The sequence below is a fragment of the Tarenaya hassleriana genome, unplaced genomic scaffold (assembly GCF_000463585.1).
Source record: "Tarenaya hassleriana unplaced genomic scaffold, ASM46358v1 Cleome373, whole genome shotgun sequence".
NCBI lineage: Eukaryota > Viridiplantae > Streptophyta > Magnoliopsida > Brassicales > Cleomaceae > Tarenaya > Tarenaya hassleriana.
Window position 1 is genome coordinate 4,293 of NW_010966737.1, and position 24,013 is coordinate 28,305.

A 24,013-nucleotide genomic window follows, 5' to 3' on the forward strand; every position below is an offset into this window, starting at 1 on the left:
GGATCCAGTCTAAAACCCTGTTTCGCGATTTTCAGCATCTGAATGGGAATAGGACTCTTGGGAGCCGCCCTAGGGTTATAAAAAAGCCCTAGCCACGTCCTAGAACAGGGGAGAACATTAGAGAACACCTAGATACAGATTTTTGGAGAGTTTTTGGGGAGAGAAGAAGAAGAAAAAGAATGAATACCGAAAGCGTAGACTAGATACATTAGGTAGAATGGCGTGATAGGTTCGAGAAACATGCTTGGTGGATGATTGAAGTTCTTGGATGGTTCTGGGTAGCGGTATAGATCCCATAACTAGGAAAGACTTTCCTTTAGAGAGGGAGATCATACTAGACAGACTTGATCATGGTTCACGGGGATCTAGGTCGGATAGAGGTTTCGCTCTCGATTATCATTTTGAGTTATGTCATTGTCTCGCCCTCCTTTCAGACCGCTTTTCATAGAGTATTTGCTCGAGGACGAGCAAAGGTTTAAGTCTGGGGGAGTTTGATAACATGTATTTTTGTGATATTTTGGTATAAGATGTCTAACGCATTTTACTCGGTTTTTCATATTTATAGGCATTTTAGAGTACATTTGGTCTCGATATTGCTTGGTTGCTTTCTTTGGTGTCAAAATAGGTATTCATGCATAAAAGAGAGAAAAAGAATCATATGAAACGCACGATCCAAGAGAAAGTCACTTGCAATTATTGTGGTAAATTATTGTCCGCTTCTTCGGTTAGTGGGGCATCACATTTAAAACGTCGTATCAGAGATTGTAAAGGGAAGCCTAAATTTGGCAACGTGACGAATATGAGGATTGATCATGCCGGAAGTTAAGGGAAAGGAAAGTTGATCAGACAATTTGGAGGGAAAAGGTTGCCAAAATGATAATTGGGCATGAACTCTCGTTTTTGTTGAGTACAATATGTATCGAGAGATGATGCAATATGTCAACCCAGATCTGAAAATGATAAGTAGAAATATTGTTGTTGCTGATTGTTTGAAGTTTTATGATGGAGAGAAAAAGAAGTTGAAGCTTGAATTGACTCGAATTCTTAGTAGGATATGTTTGACCATTGATCTTTGGACTGCTATAAGTCACGAGAGGTATATATGTCTGATGGGACACTACGTGGATGATTATTGGAATTTGAATAACAAGATACTTTAATTCACGACTTTTCCTCCTCCGTATACAAGAATGAAAATTGCGAAGAAGATAATTAGTTGTTTGAAGGAATGTGGTATTGGGAAGAAGGTGTTTTCAATCACCGTTGATAATGCTACATCGAATGATAGGATGATGGTCATCTTGAAACATCGCCTTGAAGCGTAAAACTTTTTATTAGGCAAAAGGTGAACATTTTCATGTGAGATATAGTGTGTAATGACCGCGATCACTATGAATTATCGAAATTGCCCTCACATAGCAACACGAGACCTTCCAGCGTGTTTTGTCCTCACTCGCACGCATACCGAGATATTTTTCAGTAGGCCACACATCCTGAAATTGCTCCAGAGTAGCACGCTTAATTTTGGAGTTCTCTTGGGACAGTTAACCGAAAAGTTAGGTGCATCTTGTTGCTATGAGTAGCCCAACTAATTCTTTTATGTTATCTCAGACCATATAGTCCAATTCCTATATAGCCCTCGGATCTCTCATTCGGGTGCGTTCGATTAATTCATGTATCCCTTTGGCCTTAGTGGTACTCGGGGAGCTGCTTGTTGAACGTGTCATCACATCAGGAACACTCCTAACCCTCATCGTAGCTCGAGATATCACATAGTGCACATATCCTAAACCTCATAGTGCAAAGTGGATTAAAGGTGATTGATGGTGTTGTGGTCAAAATTAGAGAAAATGTGAAGTATTTTAGAGGATTAAAGGCGAGGTTGAAGGCATTTGAAGAATAAACGGAAAAAATTAGTTGTGCTTCCGATTCTTCTTTATCTATGGATGTGAGCACTCATTGGAATTCAACTCCTACTATGCTTGAAAATACTCTCAAACATAAATATGTTTTTGTTGGTCTTGCGGTGATTGATAAGCACTGTAAGCATTGTCCTACAAACGAAGAGTGTGTTAAGGCAGAAAAGACACGACTTTCTAAAGCCATTTGTTGAAATTACCAACTTGATTTCAGGTTCATGTTATCCAACTTCAAACTTATACTTCTTGAAGATTTGAAAGATTGAGAAGCTTCTGAAAGAATATCAAGAGAGTGGAGATAAAGATATTCAAAAGATGGTTGAAACAATGCAAGAAAAATTCGACAAATATTGGAAGGAATATAGTTGCATTCTCTCTGTGGCAGCTATGCTTGATCCGAGAATAAAGTTGTAAAGGTTGAAATATTATTATGATCAACTTGACAAGAACACAAGTCAAAACAAAATTGACAATGTGAAAAATATAATGTTCTCTCTTTTCGAAGAATACAAGACCAACTTCGAAATTCAAATTTTGAAAAGTTCTTCGCAATCTAAAGAGAAAGATACAAAGGAACATGGACAAAGTTCAACTTATCAAGATGCAAGATGCAAGTTATTGTTTCTTTTTGTATTTGTTATTCTCATTTCATTATTAATTTATTTATATTACGTTGTTTTTGCTCTTTTGATGTATTAGGATGATTTGTTTGATTACGATTACGACATATCTTCTTTTGATGATGGAACAGAGTTAGGTTTAGAAAAATATTTGTTTGATATGAAGATGAACTCGAAGCGGAACAAGAATTTGGATGTCTTGCAGTTTTGGAGGAGAGAAGCCGATAGATATGGTAATGACTTAGTGGTTTTGACATCTGATGTTTTGAACATTCATATCACTACAGTTGTTTCAGAGTCATCCTTTAGTGTGGGTTCCCGTGTACTAAACAAATATAGAAGTCGTCTTTTGCCATTAAATGTCCAAACATTACTTTGTGCATGCTCATGGTTATTCAGTTACATGGAAGATGATAATGTATTTGGTTTCTTATATATTTATTAATTTTGTTATATGTTTAATATATATTAGATTAATTTTGTTTGTTTTCGATTCAGAGTCTAGAAGTGGTTACGATGGGTTTCTAACTGTTTTGGAATCTAAGACAGATGCGGCGTCTTCGTCAATAACGATGGAAGAATAATAATTAGTTAATGGTTGCTATGGTTATATGAGTGTATTGATCTTGGAGTTTTGTTGAAAGTTTTTTATTTTTAACGTCTATTAATAAATCTTTTTTTTCTCATTCGTTTTGTAATATGCTATTATATAAGGATTTATAAATAGACGATATTTTTTTTTGATAACCAGGATAGTTCTTTGAGCTTTCGACCCGACTACATCCACCCTAGACCCGAGATCAACCTTTATATATGGACCATTTTAGTCCAGAAATTACATCCATACTCCACAGTAGAATCGAACTCATGAACTTGAGGATGTCTTTGTCACCTCTCACCACTATATCATCAATTGTTGGGTTATAAATATACGGTATTTAAGTGACTATATAGATATCTTGTATGAAAGAATGATTTACGTTATCATTAATTTTAAAATTATGAACTAATCAATACTTTAAACCAACTAATTTCAAATTATTTATTCGTTTTACGCAGCACACAAATATTTTGAAAGTTAGAGATTATCTTGGTATAAGAATAAATGGTTACAAATATCACGTCATTCGATCATCAATGTTTGGAAAGAATAAAAAACTATATATTTATAATACAGGATATATTAAAAGAAATAAATATATCCATTTTATAAAATCATTTGTTTTGGGTAAGGAAATGTATATAAAATCAAAATATTAAAATGAGAAATTGTAAATTATAAATTTTGGATACTTCCACTGTTTTCTCCATTTTTATCCCAGCCGTTTTCCCGTTTTTCTGTTTCTCATTACAAAGTGACAACCAAGGACAAGGGGGAAACAGAGAAAACGGCGAAGGATTTTGATATCTGCCTTCCCCTGCCCCAGTTGTGATTTCCTTTTTAATTTTCCCGAGACACAAACAGACATTTTCCCGGTATCCAACTTCCCCCATTTGGCAAGGAACATTAAATCTGTATCCAATCAATCGGCGGCTTTGGATAAATCTAGACGGGTCTCTGTCACCCCAGTTTATCCATTTGCCTCGATTTTGGCGAAGATTTAACTTAAAATCCAAGTCTTATATACAAAGATTTCTTCTTTCGGAATTCTCCAGAGAAAATTATTGGGTATTCCATTGAAGATGAGAAGGCAACAGCACCAGCGAGATCAGCAATCTAGGGTTTTCTACGAGCTCTCGGCTCTTGTCCTGAGTCTCCTCCGGTCTCCGCCGATGCCCATGACGTTTCCCGATCAGTTGCCGGAAAGCCCAAATCAGCTGACGGGAAGACGTCCGCCGCCGTCGTCATCGGCGACGAACCAGATTTCTCCGGCGGGATTTGCATCGCTGCTGCTAGGGATATCGGTGGCTCTGATGTTCTGCGGATCTGTGACTTTCTTCATAGGGTTTCTGTTGATGCCTTGGGTTCTGGGTTTGATCATGGTCTTCTATGTCGCCGGGATCGTATCCGCCATCTCCATGGCCGGAAGGTCCGTCCTCTGTTACGCCTTGGCTCCTCCGTCTTCCCCCGGCAAGGAAATTCCAGGTAACTTATGCTGAAGTTCCCTTTTCTGTTTCTTCGATCCGTATGCGTATTGTTTGTGTAGCTTTAGAAGATGGAACGATCTTCTACAGATCCAGTATGGGTTCTTGGAAACGCTTATTCTGTGTTGGTGATCTTAGCTCTGTCTCAATCGATGTCGGAACATTGTTGGTCTCTGGATTTGGTGTCGGGAAAAAACCCTCTTGTTTGTTCCACGCCAACATTGTGTTTCCTGTAGGTTTCTAGGTAAAACTCCATTGGAGAAAACTTCAGCCTGCAAACTAGCTTCACTCACTGTTTCCATGGCGATTACAAATATGGAGGAAGGGTGTAGATGATGGCTAATGTCTCACGTTGACTAACCAGCTCCTGATTCTGTCCACATGTCGCAGAATGGAAGCTTTTGTGAAGTAAGTTGCTGCCACAACTTCGGAGCTTAAGACATGCGAGATGAAGGAGAGACTATTTTACTTCTTAATCTTCCGTTTTGTTCATATTTCATATTTGGGGGTTTTTTTTTTACGTTTTCATTTTTTCCCCTTTCCTAGTTTTGGAGTAGAATACACAACAAGGCCATATGATTTTCTGATGTTTTAATGGTTCGTGTAAAACGATTTCTTTGATGAGATCGAGGATAGGAAGTTTCGTTTTATATGGCCATTTGGTCTCAAGAAATATGGATGGATGAACTGTGTGGAAAGGTAAAAAGGTTTTCGGAGTTTTAAAATCCTAAAATAAAAAAATAATAATAATCAACTTTTTATAAAATTTGAAAAATTATTTAGATGAAAAAATCAATTAAACAATTAAAAAAATAATTTTTAAATTTATAAAAATTAAAATTAAATTTTAACTCAAAATAAAAATTGGTACTAAATGTTTTTCTTTCACATTAGTTAGAAGGAAATTAATGTATTTTAATTTTGTTTTTGAGAAAGGTTTTGGAAAGAGAAATATTAAATTCAAAAATGGGTGGAGGAGGGACAGTGACGTCGATAAGCGGAGAGAGACACGTGTACAATGACAGGTCTATGCTTATCTAGAGGCTAGAGCGTTTCATAAAATTTGTGGGGCCCACAACCGGCCGAGTTATTGGAACTTGATGGGCCCTCTGTTTTCACCTTTAAAAAACAACCCCCACTCGCTTTTTCTGCGTGTGCATATCACGCTCTCTAAGTCAACTATTGCCTTCAAGATCGTTCGTAGGGGATATATCCAATCTACCCTTTGACTACAATAAGGACTTCTTCTTATACCTTTGAAAATCCAAATTAAAAAAAATAGGGAGAAGTGATGCAAAGACCTATTATACTCTCAGACTTTTATTAAAAGATGAAAAAACTCATTTTAAATTTAAATAAAAAAACGGTTCTCTCTTTCTCCCTCGTACATCAGCCCACGTTCTGTCTTTCTCTCCTCACTCTCGACATTTCTCTCTCTCTCCTAACTCTTGACATTTTCCTCTCTCTCTCCTCTGTCTATCTTTCGAAACCGTCGGTTTTTTGCCGAAAATCCCTGGATTTAAGTTTTTTTTATGGTCTCCAACGGGTAACACTTGATATTTATCTTAGGAGAGAACTGAATGACTTCCATTTTGTACATAAATGGCAACTGCACAACAATAAAATAGATAAGATCATGTGACCTGTGACAATGTGAAATAGTACCATGTAACCTCTTCTCCTGTGACCTGTGACCTATTGTCCTGGTACCATGTGACCTATTGTCCTGTGAACCTGTGACCATGTGACATAGTGATGGCACGCTGAAGATGGCTCCAGCAGTATTCCTGATAAACCATTGTGTCATTGTGGAGGATGAAAAAGAATTATGGTTTGTTCTAAATGGTGTGTCCATTAGATACTCCATCGTTGAACACGCTCTCATATCCGGATTGAAATGCGGTGAGTATCCGACTGGTTGGGAATATATGAGGAAAAACCAGTTTAGAGTGAAGACTTTTGGAAATCGAAAGGTGTCTAAGGAGAGGTGTGATAAGACTCTCGAGAAGACGCCAACTCAAAAGGCTGCTGATAGGAAGAAACTGGTTGTTATCATGTTGCTCGGAGGAATACTGGATCATGGCACTACAGATAAGTTTATAAACCATAATTTGGTGGACATGGTGGATGATTTGGCTTTCTGTGAGAGATTTCCATGGGGACGCTACACATTTGATAAAATAATTGATCAAGTAAGAGCGAGCTTCGGAAGTGGAGGGCCGAAGAAGAAATGGCACTGTCGAGGGTTTATAATCCCTCTTATGGTAACGGTTTTTCACTATGTGTATAAATGAAAAGTACCGTTATTATATTGATTTGTTTTGGAATTTAATATTTACACAATATGGTATAGTTGCTTCCTTTCAAATGCATATCAAATTTAGGTGCCAACGGGATGTACAAAGACGTCGAGGGAGCGGATCCGACGTATCCCAGAATGTGCAAGAAGTCCGTCAAAGCAAATGTCAGATGGAGTTTCAACACTGTTATAGACCAGATTGGCACTAAATCAAAGGTACGCAAAAAATAGGACATGGTGTGTTGGTCACAGGTTTTATGGTCACATGGTACCATAACCTATTTGGTCACATGGTACTATTTAACTCGGTCCCATGGTACCGTGTAACTCGGTCACATGGGACCATGTGACTCAGTCTCATTGTCACATGATGCATATAGTAACAATAATTCTCATCAATTTTTCAGGGAATTAAGAGCATTCTTAAGAAGGAAGCGACAGAAGAAGCTCTTCTTTTTTATGTAGAGGATCTCGATGGAAGTTGATAACACGCAATATATCATGGATTTTTATATGATTCGTCCGACATATTTACCTGACTGTATGATATCTGAGACGTTTAAGTGCGTGTTTAGCTTCGGTTTCGCTTTGATTTAATCTTTGCAGGTACTACGCACTACGAGCGGAAAAATGAGCGAAAACCAACCGAATTTGGAATCAGAATCAAGAACCGATCGTTTCAGGGCATTCCGAAACGAGCGTTTCACCTCTTGGACAAGAACAGAAGATTTACTCAGAAGGCGAAACCGATCGGTTCATGCTGAGAGAACTGATCGGTTCGATCGGCGGAAATTGAAGATTTGCTCAGGCGAAGTTTTTGGAAACATTCCGATTTCGGCCCAAAACAAAAAGAAATAAAAGGGAGAAAGCTTCTAGGTTTCAAGGCATTCCGAATTTTGAGCAGAATAGTCACCCAAAAGCAGAGAAAAGAGGGAGATTATCAGGAAGCAAGAGATTGGAGTAGAAGACGGAGATTACGAAGCCGAGAAATCGACTAAGAGTTTCTTCCTTATTCTATTTTACAATGTCTTGTTGTATTGATATGAACCCTGTCATTTCGATGCGTAGCGAGTAGTCCCCTTGCTGCGGGTTAGGGATTTGCTATGTAGGGATCTATTGTTTTTAATTCCAGACTCTGTGGATTTATTTATTCTATTCGGTTTATTGAGTTGAGATTAATGCTTTTGATCCTGTTGGCCACTTGATTGAATGAACTTAGGGTTTTAATTCACATAGACGTATGTGATTATAATCTGGAAATAACTCAATAGATGGAACAGGTATTGCATCGAGAGATAAATATCTGCCTAGGAATTATGATAGCATTCGTTCATGCATCCAGGATTTAGATTATTGAATCGAGAGATTAATAGGATAAAGTCTGGATAGTGAGATTAAACTCGAGAGAGTTAATTTCTATTGTAGAGCTTGAATTCCCCGAATTGGATTTATGAATTACAGAGATCTGCATCTTTAGAGAAGATCCTTGCATGTAAAGCAATCCTGAAGCCTGCAGTGTTTGCCTTTCATAGTTACAACCAATTTTAGTTATTTGTTTTGATACTTTCCACCATATTCTCATATTTTCTCTGGATCTAGACTTGGATTTGAACTGAATTCTTTGCTTAACTTTTGTCCCTGTGTTCGAACCTAGTTATTACAATCGATCCGTACACTTGCGGTATTTGTTGATTCTAGGTTATTATAACTTGATCGAATTTATTCGCCTAGATTTCTGACATCAAGTTTTTGGCGCCGTTACCGGGGACAATTTAGGCAACAAGATTAGATCATATCTAGTCTTGATCTTTTTGTTTTTCTTTTTCTTAAGTGATTTCTCACGTTTTTTTTCATTTGTCTGTTGTTTTTCGTTGTGTGCAGGGTTTCCTAGAAGTGTTGGGACATCAAACCTAGTGTCTTTTGATCCTGAACTTGAAAGGACCATTACCCACATCCGTCGACAGCAGAGGCAAATGGAGAACGATCGAGATCTTGCTTTTCCCGATGATGCCGAAGGCAATGTTGACTCAACTTTCACTCAATACAACACGCCGAAGCACACCGAACTTATGGCCGGTATACGACTGCCAACCATCGACATGACTCGTTTTGAGCTTAACCCGGCTACCATTCAGAGGCTTAGCAATAATTCCTTCCGGGGTAGGCCAAACAAAGACCCGAACGCACATCTTACGCGTTTCAAGATGATGTGTCGCTCGATCAAAAGAGAGGCCAGGGTGACAGACGATGACCTCCGTCTACTCGCTTTTCCATGGACTCTCATGGATGCTGCACTGGAATGGCTATACAACTTAGCCCCTCATTCTATCCATACCTGAGATCAATTGGAGGTTCAGTTCATGTCTAAGTTCTTTCCAACCCATCGCACTCAAGCAGCTATCTCCAGTATACATTCGTTTAAGCAGGATCAAAGGGAGAGTTTACACGATGCTTGGAAAAGATACAAGGGATATCAGAAATCATGCCCTCATCATGGACTCGACAAGAATTATCTGATCAACACTTTCTTTTGAGGACTCCGCAACGATACCAAGACTTTGATCCGCGCCTCCTGCGGTGGCAGCATCCAAAACAAGTCATTCACAGAATTGGAACAGCACATTGAGATGATGGCTCAAGAAGAAGACGTTCCGAACGAATATTCTCGCGATATACCAAAGCGAGAAGGCGACCCCAGCCTGAAGATGGTTCTTGATCAGTTGGCAGTACTTAATGCTAAATTTGTAAGCGCCAACCTGATTTCTACAACAGATGTCCCGACACATCCATAGGAGGATCATGGTCTATATGCGATTGAGGAGAGGGTTGAAGATCTCAACTACGTGGCCAACAATAACTACATGGGCTCGTACAACTCAAGCTGGAGGAATCACCCAAATCTCTCCTACAAGCCGACCAATGTTGAGAATCCCACACCGAACAACTTCAGACCATCCAACAATCCAAACCAGAGGATTCCACCCGGCTTTGCTTTTCAATCCAAAGGCCCTAATCAGAACTCCAACTACAGAGCTCCGGGACAGTCGTACAATAATCCTACACCTCCGGGTAATCGCGAACCTTCTCAAGATACAAATGCTCTTCTTCAACAGCTCATTCAGGCACATGAGAAATAGACTCAGGAATTCCGCACTCAATTCGCGAGTATTGACACCCACTTGAAGGTAGTGGACAATCAGATTGCCCAGCTCGCAGCAGACTCCCAAAGACCGTCCGGTGTTCTTCCAGGTAAACCTGAGACCAACCCTCGTGAACATGTTAATGTTATTACTCTGCGAAATGGTAAGCAGGTAGACTCTGGAAACTCACCGATGGTTGAGCAAGGCGAAGGCTCGAAGACCAAAGTTTAAGATATTCCTGACAATACTCTTGAACCAGTTTACGTGCCTCCTCCTCCTAGACCACCACCGATACCATTCCCATCGCGTCTGAGGAAGCATAGCGAAGATAGTCAGTTTGCCAGATTCGCAGAAATGCTGAAGAAACTTGAGGTAACTATGCCATTCACTGAAGCTATTTTGCAGATTCCCTCGTATACTAAGTTCTTGAAGGACATCCTGACTAAGAAGAGAGTCGTTGAAAAAGAGACTATAGCACTCACCGCCGAATGTAGTGCTCTGATCCAACATGAGCTACCACCCAAGCGGTCGGATCCAGGTAGTTTCTCAATCCCTTGTACATTAGGCAATGTGTCCATCGATCGTGCGCTTTATGATCTAGGAGCAAGCGTCAGCCTTCTTCCACTCTCCATCTTCAAGAAGCTGAATGTGGGCGAGCTAAAACCCACCAGAATGGCTCTCCAATTAGCCGATCGATCCGTTAAATACCCTGCTGGAATACTCGAGGACGTGCCACTAAAAGTCAGAAATTTCTACATTCCGGTGGATTTTGTGGTCCTTGACATGGACGAAGATTCTAAGGTACCCATCATTCTTGGCCGTCCTTTTCTTAACACTGCAGATGCTGTTATACATGTTAGAGCAGGTAGGCTGACCATGAAGATTGGAGACGAGACGGTAGAGTTTACTTTGGACAAAAATCTCAAGCAACCGTCGTCAACCGAATCTGCGTGCTTCCTCGACGTCTTCGGATCCTTGGCTGAAAAGGTAATGCATCAATTTCATCACGATGACCCCTTGGAACTGACTCTTTTATCGCAGGATAGCATCTATACCGATATTGAACAGATGTGGATTTACGGACGAATTCTGGATCACGACAATTCCATCGACACAATGGTGGCCGAAATTTTACAAAGAGATAAACCGATCTGTTTCCACCTTGAAACCGATCGTTTCGGTAGTATTCCAAATGTTGAAAAGTTACAGAACTTTGAACCGATCGGTTCGGCCCTGAGAACCGATCATTTCGAGTTACAGAAATCGGAACCGATCGTGTCATTTGGTGGAAACGATCGGTTGGTGGATCGAATTTGTGAGCCAAAGTTACAGAATTTAGAACCGATCGGTTCAGTCCTAAGAACCGATCGCGTCGAGGTACAGAAATCAGAACCGGTCGTGTCATGCATAAGAAACGATCGGTTTGATGGTCAGATTTTCGAATCAACCTTACAGAAACGTAAACCGATCGGTTCCAATATCTCCAACCGATCGGTTGCTCATTCAGAATTGCAAAACACCACGTTTTCATCTCTCATGGCTTTCCCCAACCCCTCCTACTCAGGTACATCACTCGACTCTCATGGTACATCTATTCTTGCACTCATTAACCATTCAGATGCTTCGTCGACTTTCGGATGGGATCTCGACACCGCACCAGAGCTTGAACTCAAACCCCTCCCCACTGGACTTCGGTATGAATTTCTTGGATCCAAATCTACTTATCCTGTTATTGTTAACGTCGATCTAGACTCTTCCCAAGTCCGCAAATTGCTAGATATGTTGCGTAAGTACAGGAAAATGATAGGCTATTCGATCGAAGATATCAAGGGCATCAGTCCCTCTTTGTGCATGCATCGGATCCACCTCGAAGATGAGACAAAGACTTCTATCGAACATCAACGTCGTCTCAACCCGAAGCTTCAAGAGGTCGTCAAGAAAGAAGTTATGAAACTTCTAGACGCAGGTATTATCTTTCCTATCTCCGATAGCCCTTGGGTCAGCCTTGTGCAGGTTGTTCCAAAGAAGGGTGGGATGACAGTAATCAAGAACGATCAGAACGAGTTAATACCGACAAGGACTGTCACCGGATGGCGTATGTGCATCGATTACAGGAAGCTTAACGCCAATTCAAGGAAGGATCATTTTCCACTGCCATTTATCGATCAGATGCTCGAGCGACTCGCTCTGCATTCCTACTTCTGCTTCCTCGATGGGTATTCAGGTTTCTTTCAGATCCCTATACATCCCTCTGATCAGGAAAAGACTACGTTTACTTGCCCATACGGTACATTTGCTTATAGACGTATGCCTTTTGGACTTTGTAACGCCCCTGACACTTTTCAGCGTTGCATGATGGCTATCTTCTCGGATGTCATCGAGGATATTATGGAGGTGTTCATGGATGATTTTTCCGTCTATGGGCCCTCATTTGATATGTGTCTGATGAATCTCTCTCGAGTCTTAGACAGGTGCTCATAGACTAATTTGGTGCTCAAGTGGGAGAAATGCCACTTTATGGTTCGTGAGGGCATCGTTCTGGGACATAAAATTTCAGAAAGAGGGATCGAGGTCGACAGAGCCAAGATAGAAGTAATCGAGAAACTGCATCCACCTTGCAATGTCAAAAGCATCCGCAGTTTTCTCGGTCATGCAGGCTTCTACCGGAGCTTCATTAAAGATTTCTCAAAAATCTCCAAATCTCTCATTGATCTCCTCTGCAAGGAAGCTACATTTGAGTATACGGCTGAATGCGACGTTGCATTCCAGACTCTGAAGAAAGCTCTGACGTCCGCTCCTATCATTCAACCGCCAGATTGGGATCTCCCCTTTGAGATCATGTGTGACGCCAGTGATTATGCAGTTGGTGTAGTTCTTGGACAGCGCAAGGGCAAGAAACTCCATGCCATTTATTACGCAAGCCGAACTCTGGATGATGCTCAGACAAACTACACTACGACGGAGAAATAAATGCTTGCCATTGTCTTCGCGTTCGAGAAATTCAGATCATATCTCATCGGCTCCAAAGTGATCGTTTACACAGATCACGCCGCACTTAGGTACCTCTATCTAAGAAAGATGCTAAACCACGTCTTATCCATTGGACACTACTTTTACAGGAGTTTGACTTGGAGATCCGAGATAGAAAGGGAACAGAAAACGGTGTTGCTGATCATCTATCGAGATTACAGATTCCCGAGTCAATCCCGATCAACGATTCATTTCGAGATGAACATATCATGGCCATATCCGTACAGTCTAAAGCACCTTGGTACGCTGACTTTGTCAACTACCTGGTTAGTGGCCTCCGTCCTCTTGAGCTGAATTACAACGGGAGAAAGAAATTTCTCCATGACGTTCGTGATTTTTTCTGGGACGAGCCATTCTTATTCAAGCGCGGTAAAGACGTATTGTTCGGACGTTGTATACCCGAGGAAGAAGTTCAGCGAGTGATTTTTCATTGTCATTCTTCAGACTATGCCGATCACTTCGCTAGTTCGAAGACTGCCTCCAAGATCCTTCAAGCAGGTTTCTACTGGCCCTCTCTATTTAAAGATGTTCACCGGTTTGTTTCTTCTTGTGATGTTTGCCAGCGCACCGGTAACATCTCCCGACGTCATGAGATGCCTCAGCAGTTCATCCTGGAAGTAGAGAGGGCCAGTCATCTGCCGTCGAATATGTGAGCAAATGGGTCGAAGCGATTGCCAGTCCGACAAACGACTCTAAAATAGTCTCACGGATATTTCAGAGAGTCATTTTTCCTCGTTTTGGAGTACCGCGGGTTATAATCAGCGATGGCGGGACTCATTTTGTGAACCGAGTCATTGAGAGTCTACTAAAGAAATACGGGGTTCAACATCGAGTTACCACTCCTTATCACCCGCAGACTAGTGGTCAGGTCGAGATCTCTAACCGGAAGATCAAATCTATTCTGAAGAAAACCGTATCCCGTTCCCGCAAAGACTGGTCACAGAAACTCGATGACGCGGTCTGGATTTACCGAACCGCTTTCAAGACCCCTATTGATATGACTCCTTTCCAGCTGGTATACGGGAAAGCCTGCCATCTGCCGGTTGAATTGGAACATAAGGCGTTATGGGCTATCAAAACTCTGAATTACGATCTGAAAGCCGCGGCGGAAAAGCGCGTATTACAACTCCATCATCTTGAAGAAATCCGCCTAAACGCCTACGAGAATGCAAAAATTTACAAGGAGCGTAATAAACGTTGGCATGATCGCCACATCATTCATCGATCTTTCCAGGTAAACGATCGTGTCCTGGTTTTCAATTCTCGACTACGTCTTTTTCCAGGTAAGGTCAAATCCCGCTGGTCCGGTCCTTTCGCAATCAAACACGTCGCCGACCATGGTGCAATCGAACTTTGGGGCTCCGACGGTAAAGCGTTCAAAGTAAACGCTCAACGGGTGAAGCTATACAATCCCGAAGAACCGTCTTCTGAGAGAGGCATTCTCCCTCTCTCTGATCTCTTCCCATCTTGATACTACTACGGTCCTTGTGCTCACGACCTTAAACGAGCACGTTCGGGTTTTTCCCGAACCCGTATCCTTTTTCCGCATATTTATTTCTCCTGCTTTTATCTATTTATTTATTTATTTTTATTGTTTTATATTCTCCACTTTTCCTTGCACACTCACTCGCGATATAGGGAATTTCGATCTTTCCCTCCATCTACCGTTCAGGGCCACGAACCGACCGTTTCCTGATCAAGCTAAACGATCGGTTTCCTCTCATACTCGCGGAATGTTGTTCAGTGTCCAGAACCGATCGGTTCTATATGTGTACAAACGATCGGTTCACACTTTCCCATACCTATCACGTGCGAAAAGGGTGAAACGATCGGTTCTCACTTATGAGAAACGATCGTTTCGATGGTAAGTTCGAGCGGCCCGACTGTAACCCTAGCCTTCGTCTTATTCAATCTCCTTTGTTCGTTTCTCGCCATTTTTCGCCATTTCCCCCGATTTCCACCGAAATTCGCCATCTCACTCACTATTTCCTAACCCCATCACCTTCCCTGCGTCGGGCCACTTCACCATTTTTCTCTCTCTCTTCGATTCCACCGATCTGTCGAATCCGGTAAGTTTTCGAAACTCATACTGCGTGAATAACCATTTGCGTGATTTTCGCTGCACTTTCGGTCGATTTCCATGCTTATTCATCCTCTGTACTTCGATTTGGGCTGATCGATTTGTAATTAGTTTGCATTTGGCCACTTCCACGCGATTCTTCTGGCAAATCTGTAGTTTCAGGCGAGAACCGATCGTTTCTCTTTGACGAAACAATTGTTTCAGGTGTGTTTCATTTCGCAAAATTACAGATATCAGAACAGATCGGTTCGCCCTTAAAGAACCGATCATTTCTTACATCAGAAGTCGAAATTTGCTCAGAAACTCTAACCGATCGTTTTCACTCTTTCTGAAACGGTCGAATCTCTCTTTTAACCCGACTTTTGATCACCTCCACGGTTGTTCGTCGTATCAGAACACTCGTGTCTCCATCCTATACTTCGCTGGCTTTCCATACATACTAATCGTCGTTCTTCTCTTTTTGTGCGCAGATGGCCCCTCGTCAAAAGCGATCACGTTCTACCGCCTCGTCGAGCGCTCAACCCTCGGGAACTCAGCCCTCAGGTGCCCAACCGTCGAATGCTCAATCCACAGACACCCCTGGCTCACGTTCGTTCTTCCTCAACGAATCCCGATACGTTGTCTTGGCAGAACCCACTGAATTGCGACCTGGCGCTAGCACGACCCTATATCCGGATACAAAACCCACTCGTACTCATCGCCAATACTCGGCCATCGCCTTCCGGGACAGTATCCAACGTTCCGTTTATGCTCGGATCGAAGAACCCTTTCTCCGACCAACCAAATTCGTCGATCTGGTGGTTGCGGACATGTACATTGAAGATCAACTCCAATTCCTCTTTGACCAAGTCGGATGGTCTCGATTATACTCCGCACATGAGAAGACCTACGCGCGGCTCACCCGGGAATTCCTATCCTCATTCAGCTGTTATTTCCCGCGTGATCAGTCCGTCTCTGGGGCGTACATGGATTTTTGCCTACTCAACCAAGAATTAATACCGATTGACTATGGCTCAGTTTGCAGACATTCTCTCCATCCCATCCGGCATATCGACTCAGATGCCCAATATCGACTCAACCGAGATTGCTACGCCATTCTGGGAGAAGATTGCCTACGGTCCTTTCAAGGCCGGTCAGGCCAAAGCATCCTGCTTCTACCACCCCACCATCAGGTATTTCCATCAGTTCTTGGTCTGTTGCTTGTTTGCTAAACACACTGCCAGCCAGGTTTCGATGACAGACCTCGCACTCATCCGGTATGCCCTCAAGGGCCTATTCGAGGGTGACGCCTGGGGTATGAACAGAGTTGATATGGCATCCTTGGTAACCCAGCATTTTGTTCGTATCCTCACCATCCCTGCGACCGGACCGCAGAAGATTTATGTTGGAGGCATCATCTCTATGATAGCCCGTCGGTTGCGCTTCAACCTCTTCGGCTGCGGTAAGGCTCTCACCGGCCCCTCTACTCTGAACGGGGCAGTGTTGATCAACAAAGGCATTGTTCAGATTGACTTTCACCGCTACTACTGGACTCGCATACACGAAGACAAGAAGTATAGGCAGATAATGTGGCCTCAGAACATTCCGCCACTTACACTAGAAGGTCTTCTCTGTCCACCCACTTCGAGGTCCCCATGGAAGACGTGGAGGCGACAGTGCTGCCGGGTCCTACAGACACGCACCCCATTTCCCCCGTCGTTGACTGGTAGCCACCGCCCTATCAGAGCCCGACCATTGATGACGTAGAGATACGCTCTTTCCAGCAGCTCTGTGATGCGGGCTACTTTGAGAACATGGAGCACCGAGTTCGCCGCCTTGCTCACGACCAGCATGAGATCGCCACAGCCCACGCTGCATTCGGCACTCGCCTCCGCTCTATCGACGATCGGCTATCACGGATAGACGAGCGACAGATTCAGATGGATGAGCGTCAGACTCAGCTCCACAGTTCCATGACGACTTATCTGGACCAGCGCCGTCACATGGATTACTACCAGATACAGGTCCTCCAGGGTCTACAGGAGCTCCACTACGCACCGACTGGTCGACAACACATTGCCCTGCCACCTGGATACCCCTATCTAGACATGACTTATCCCGACCAGCCGCCACCAGCAGACGACACAGACACCGCCGGTGACCCTCGAGAGTGATCTTTCTAGTCCCTTTCTTTTTCCTTTTCTTATTCTCTCTTATTTTTCTTTTCTCCTCCTGCTGTGTACTTGGATGATGTTATGTCGCTATGTTTGTTGACTTTATATTGGATTACGACTATCTCTTTTTTGTTTCCACGATGTTTTGGTTTTCTCTCATGTCGATTTTGAAGCTACACTGTGGAGAGATCATTGAGTGTTTACCATCACATTTCGCATAACGATTTCAACCCGAGAGTATCGAGAGTTCCACCTCATTTCACGCTGACTTACACAGCTAAGTAACCATCTCCTCTCGTATTTTTCCCTTTCCCTGACGCGAGCAAACACCGTGGACGGTGTTCCGTTCAAGTCTGGGGGAGGAGAGTTGATTGTATGCATGGTTAGGAGCATTTGCATAAACCATTTTGAGTTGATAGCTAGGATATGATGATATATAGGACTCGATAGAATTAGTCCGCTTTGACGACCTATGCGAACCGTCCTAGAGCTTTTGATTTAGGTTCAGGGATGAATTGTCAGTCTCTATCTGAAACGGTAACTCTCGTTCAAAATAGGCTTGAAAGGTACGTGGTGTACGTGTTAGCTGAGCCTTTTAGAGGTAGATATCTTCTGGACCAAGCGTATAAGTCTCCCTAAGAATCGTTTCCAAGACCCTTAGATCATTAGGCCGATGTTAGAGAAATAAAGGATAAATGTCATAAGTAGTTATATCCCGACATTCCTCTGTCACTGTCTCGTCAATGAAAATCATTCGAGGACATGAGTGCATAACGACTCGGGTCTAAGTTGTGGGTTGAGTATCCACGGAAAAAAAAGAAGGATACTCAGCAACTTCAACGTCCTAGAAGTCCGGGATATAAAGTCTTGAAAGAATGAACAAGTGAAAAGGAATCAACGAGCTCACGTGATTATGAGTTTGAATAAAAGACATCGAAAAAGAAAGGACAATGGCCATAATGTCTTTGGGAATATTGGTAAATAGATTTGAGAGATGTGTTTGGCAGAAAGAAGGAAATCTCTAGAGGTTCTAGGCGAAAGACTTAGACTCCATTACCAATAGAGTTGAAATGAATCGGGAGAGATCAAAATAGGGTAAGATTGATTTCGTCCAGACCAGCATAGTGTATGATTAGCGTTCTATTCTGTCGACTTCATTCTGATCTCAGCTGTCACCCATTTTCCCCCGTTTTAGACTCGTTTGTTTTTTTTTATTGACAATTTGCTCGAGACGAGCAAAGCGACAAGTCTGGGGGAGTTTGATAACACGCAAAATATCATGGATTTTTATATGATTCGTCTGACATATTTACCTGACTGTATGATATCTGAGACGTTTAAGTGCGTGTTTAGCTTCGGTTTCGCTTTGATTTAATCTTTGCAGGTACTACGCACTACGCGCGGAACAATGAGCTTGATTTAATCTTTGCAGGTACTACGCATTACAAGCGGAAAAATGAGCGAAAACCAACCGAATTTGGAATCAGAATCAAGAACCGATCGTTTCATGGCATTCCGAAATGATCGTTTCACCTCTTGGACAAGAACAGAAGATTTACTCAGAAGGCGAAACCGATCAATTCATGCTAAGAGAACCGATCGGCGGAAATTGAAGATTTGCTCAGAAATACGAACCGATCGGTTCACTACATGACGAAACGGTCGGTTCTCAGGCGAAGTTTTGGAAACATTCCGATTTCGGCCCAAAACAAAAAGAAATAAAATGGAGAAAGCTTCTAGGTTTCAAGGCATTCTGAATTTTAAGCAGAATAGTCACCCAAAAGCAGAGAAAAGAGGGAGATTATCAGGAAGCAAGAAATTGGAGTAGAAGACGGAGATCACGAAGCCGAGAAATCGACTAAGAGTTTCTTCCTTATTCTATTTTACAATGTCTTGTTGTATTGATATGAACCCTGTCGTTTCAATGCATAGCGAGTAGTCCCCTTGCTGCGGGTTAGGGACCGAAACAAAATCGCTATCCAGGTCCTGGTGAATCCCGGAAGCGGATCCATGTCATGACAGGAGCATCAACATCAGCAATGTGTGAGAGTACACTTAATTTTGAATGAAAAAGAGACAAAAATTATATAATAATGTTGTATTGTATTTCATGTACTTTGATTATTTGTTTTATTGTATTCCATTTACTTTTGTATGTGTAAACATATTAAAAAATATTAAATAAGTTCATCTCATATGACTACCGATTGTGACCCATTGTGACCAGCATGTGACCAATGTGACCAAAGTCAATTTTGCATTATGTGACCATTGTGATCAGATGTGACATGTGACCAAGTGACAAAGGTAAATATAGGGTTTAACGTGTATTTTAAAATTTGGTATGTTATAATAAGGTATAAGGAACATAAATATAATATTGTTGAGAATTTTACAAAACATTATAAGTAGGTTATAATACAAAACCACAAAAAACATCAAAATCCTTCATAAAAGACTATGAACACTTGTGGAACACATATGGAAAGACTACTTTTACATGCAAAATTCGTAAGAATCCATTTTAACACTTCAATACAGTAACAAGGGGTTTATGTGGAACATGTAACCACATTCGTATCGATTCAATTGAAAGAATCGACAAATTCGATCCTTGTGACCATGTGTGACCAACTTTGATCCCATGTGACCGAAAAAATATAGGACCCAATTTTGAAATTGCGCAATTTTTTGTAGGACCCAATGTCATCCAAGTGTTCAGAAATATTACGGTTTACAATTCAACCCTGGGACCCGTCATTTCATTAATTTTTTAAGGCAAATTTTTTTTCCCTCCAACATTTTAATGCCAAATTTTTTTTCCCTACTACTGCGTGAATAACCATTTGCGTGAGATTTTGTTGACGGTGTAATTAAAGAAGTTCAGACATATAATAAACAAAAATCCATAATTAAAAATTCATAAGTTAGTGTTTTACAAAAAACATAGCAAGGTCATATTTAGGTGAAATAAAACATATTCAGTCCTACTTCTGCTGAACTTGGCCATTTGCAAATATGGAGGCTGTCAACTGCTCATGGATCATGGAGATGTTGGCATCACAAATCATTGGGCACAACATTTGTTCTTTCCCAAGGCATATCGCATCGACATACTTCGCAGCAAAAGCACCGCAGTCACAGCCGTTGGCATTCTCAGGTAGTCCCTCCACATACTCAATCTCCAGTTCATCGCCATCAGAGAAAGAATCTGACCCAGCAAGGAGACCAGCCTTGGGAATAAGACGACTTAGTTTCTGAACTACATTCTCCACATTGACCCTTAATCTCAGTTGACAGTAAAAAAAACTTGGAGCAATTTCTCATTGAAATCCACAGAATGACATTCCAATGGCAACTGATTTGATCGTCTGAAAGGGATGGAATGTTAAGTACACTTACAAAGCCATTGTAAGTTATCAAAGGTGTTCCTACACACCCAATTGGAAGTTTTCTTTTGAAGTACGGCTCGAGATCTCTCAGAGTTGACAAGTCACCTGATTTTTCCCATCACTTGATGTGTTCCGTGAAAATATTGTCACAAACCATATAATTGCTTCCTATATAGGTCACCGGATTGTTTATAACGCGAAGTCGTAACTCATACATTGCCTCCTCAATATGCTACAAAAAAACAGCAACAACATATTTCAGAAGTTTGTACCATGTGACCAAATTTACATGGTACCATGTGACCGAATTACATGATACCATGTGATCAGGTGATATGGTACCATGTGACCAAGATACGTGTGACCTTGTTACGTAAGATAACTTAATGTAAACTTACAGTATCTGTGAGCCATACTCCCACTTGTAGAAGATCTTCCCAAAATTTTGACGTACGTATTCCATCCAATTTTGGCTTCCACAATCGTGTCTCTCGTGGCTTCTTCATAAACTCCCATAGAGTGTTGGCGAGTGGACCGGATGCTTCTACAAATTCCGGATTCCTGATCAGACCTCCACTCGGGTGGACACACTCTAGATTCCATACAAAATGCCTTTTCTTCACTCGATGAAGGCAGAATTCCTTTCTCAGTTCCGACCGCAGCAACGTCATCCTCAGAAGCTTCTTCCTCATCGTCGTCTTCCTCAGCAACATCCTCCTGGGCAGTGTTGCTTCGACCTCTGCCGCTGCCCCTACCTCTGCCTCTGCCTCGGGCTCTGCCTCTACCTCTACCTCTGTCTCGACCTCCTACAGCCTGAGACTGAGTTCTTTTGGCCGGTGGACCAGTTGATATTGGTCCTACATAAGGGCTTCTTTTGGACGACCCATCAATAAGCTTCCTTTTTGTTCTTTTCAACTGCTATGTATCAGAGGAGTCAACTGCTGGTGGAGGTTGATTGACTTCATGTTCAACAGGGGGGCAGAAATATCTGTGTCTTCATTGGATTTAGCAGCTGATTCTTTGTCAGAAGATTCATCGGCTGTCTCATCCTCCTCGGTTCCCTCACCCTCTTCGCCATATGCGTCATCCTCTTCAGAATCTTCATCGGTTGCCTCACCCACATCACCATCGGCGTCATCCTCTTCTTCCGTGTTCTCATCGTCACCGCCAGCATCATCATCACTATCATTTTCTTCAGCATCTTCTTCGGGGACATTTCCTGAACAAAAAACAAGATATACACAGATTAATTAAACCATGTGACCAAGTAAATATGGTCCCATGTGACAAAATGACAAAGTTTGAATACCTTCTTCCTGCTTCTTCGTCCATGGAAGAAAGATCAACCTCTTTAGGCGAGGACTCTTTCTCCTTGCTCAATGCCTCTTTCTCCTTAGGAGACAGTTCTTTCTCCGTAACCAATGCCTCCTGGGCACTTGTCTTCTCTTTTTCTGACTCCAATGGAGTCACGTCTCTCGGTCTTAACTCAAAAACTCCAACATCTTGATCATAATATTCGTCGGTACCGACAGAACCCATCAAAGGACTTGTCGTAACTCTTTCTTTCGCAACAGGACTTTTTCTGAGGTTCTCTTGCACTGTGGACCTGGGCGTTGCTGTGGACCTGGGCGTGGATATGTCCTTATCTACCGATCTGCCACCGGGTTCTCCTGCACTGTGGGACTTGGGACAAATCCCTCTTTTCCAAGGAGTCCAACTTCCTTTAAAAACCCTCTCACAACATCAATGATTCTCATCTCGGATGCTTTAATTTCGGCCCTGAAATCGGTCTTCAATTCGGTCTTCAGTGCTTCGAGACTTGACACTCCGTGAACTCTTTGTGCTCCCTTTTGTATCCCTTGTTATGGTATGACTCTTTGTTGCGGTTGTTGTCGTTGTTGTGGTTATTGTTCTTGTTCTTCTTCTTCTTCTTCTTCTTCTCATCCCTCATCTTCTATTTCATCTTCATCTACCAAACTTTTCCCCTTCTTCTTTTTCTTTGAAGAATTTCTGGAACGAATTTTCATTTCATGGATTTTTTTTCCAGTATATGCTCTCCGGATTCTTCTCAAGATATTGCATCCATACTTTAACCGTTGGATCTTCACTTCTGATGTCAGAAATCTAGGCGAATAAATTCGATCAAGTTATAATAACCTAGAATCAACAAATACCGCAAGTGTACGAATCGATTGTAATAGCTAGGGTCGAACACAGGGACAAAAGTTAAGCAAAGAATTCAGTTCAAATCCAAGTCTAGATCCAGAGAAAATATGAGAATATGGTGGAAAGTATCAAAGCAAATAACTAAAATTGGTTGTAACTATGAAAGGCAAACACTGCAGGTTTCAGAATTGCTTTACATGCAAGGATCTTCTCTAAAGATGCAGATCTCTGTAATTCATAAATCCAATTCGGGGAATTCATGCTCTACAATAGAAATTAACTTTCTCGAGTTTAATCTCACTATCCAGACTTTATCCTATTAATCTCTCGATTCAATAATGTAAATCCTGGATGCATGAACGAATGCTATCATAATTCCTAGGCAGATATTCATTTCTCGATGCAATACATGTTCCATCTATTGAGTTATTTCCAGATTATAATCCCATATGTCTATGCGAATTAAAACCCTAAGTTCATTCAATCAAGTGGCCAACAGGATCAAAAGCATTAATCTCAACTCAATAAACCGAATAGAATAAATAAATCCACGGAGTCTGGAATTAAAAACAATAGATCCCTACATAGCTCGTTTCTCTTCCATTATAGGAGGTAAAACCACACAGTTTGCAACATCTGGGTCATCGATGCTCCATTCACAACAATCGGGGACCGAATACACAGTTGTTTCATAAGCGTGACCCCATGTTTCACGCAGATAATATGGAGAACACAAGTCTGGTATCATATTTGCTTTTCCAACCTTATGAAGTGTTGCGATTGCGTGACTGCATGAGATCTTATCAATATCAAACACTCTACAACTGCACGATCTATATCCGATTTTGACCAAGTATTTTCTACCTTTTTCACCGGTCACCTCAAACTCTTCTGTAATAGAGTTCAACACAATACCTCATACGTACACGCCATCTCGTAACGCTCATGTAGCACTTTGTCAACATGCGGTGTCATTTTTTGAGAATCATCGGCACATCTTGCTTCCACTCGACGCCGATCGAACCATTCCACAGTCTTTGAAAGATATATATCAAGCATGCCTAGCACCGGAAACCTTTTTGCTTTCTTCAAAACAGAGTTGATTGATTCAACCCCATTTATAGTCAAC

General features: G+C 41.7%; 1 protein-coding gene across 2 annotated transcripts; it reads left to right on the top strand.

Annotated features, from left to right (window-relative positions):
• The first annotated feature begins 3,870 nt into the window (after positions 1–3,870).
• LOC104822793 lies at positions 3,871–5,282 on the top strand. Of its 2 annotated transcripts, none has more exons than XM_010554140.1 (2): positions 3,871–4,625; positions 5,015–5,282. In XM_010554140.1, the coding sequence occupies exons 1-2, from the start codon at positions 4,223–4,225 to the stop codon at positions 5,029–5,031; spliced, it is 420 nt and encodes a 139-aa protein (XP_010552442.1). In that variant the 5' UTR covers positions 3,871–4,222; the 3' UTR covers positions 5,032–5,282. The 2 variants fall into 2 exon arrangements, with proteins under 2 accessions (XP_010552442.1, XP_010552444.1); XM_010554142.1 differs by having other exon boundaries at positions 3,872–4,625; positions 4,861–5,282.
• Positions 5,283–24,013: the final 18,731 nt, after the last annotated feature.

Bases quoted from the DNA above. Each gene is read 5' to 3' on its own strand.
- LOC104822793 (XM_010554140.1), top strand. From the start codon at position 4,223: ATGAGAAGGCAACAGCACCAGCGAGATCAGCAATCTAGGGTTTTCTAC.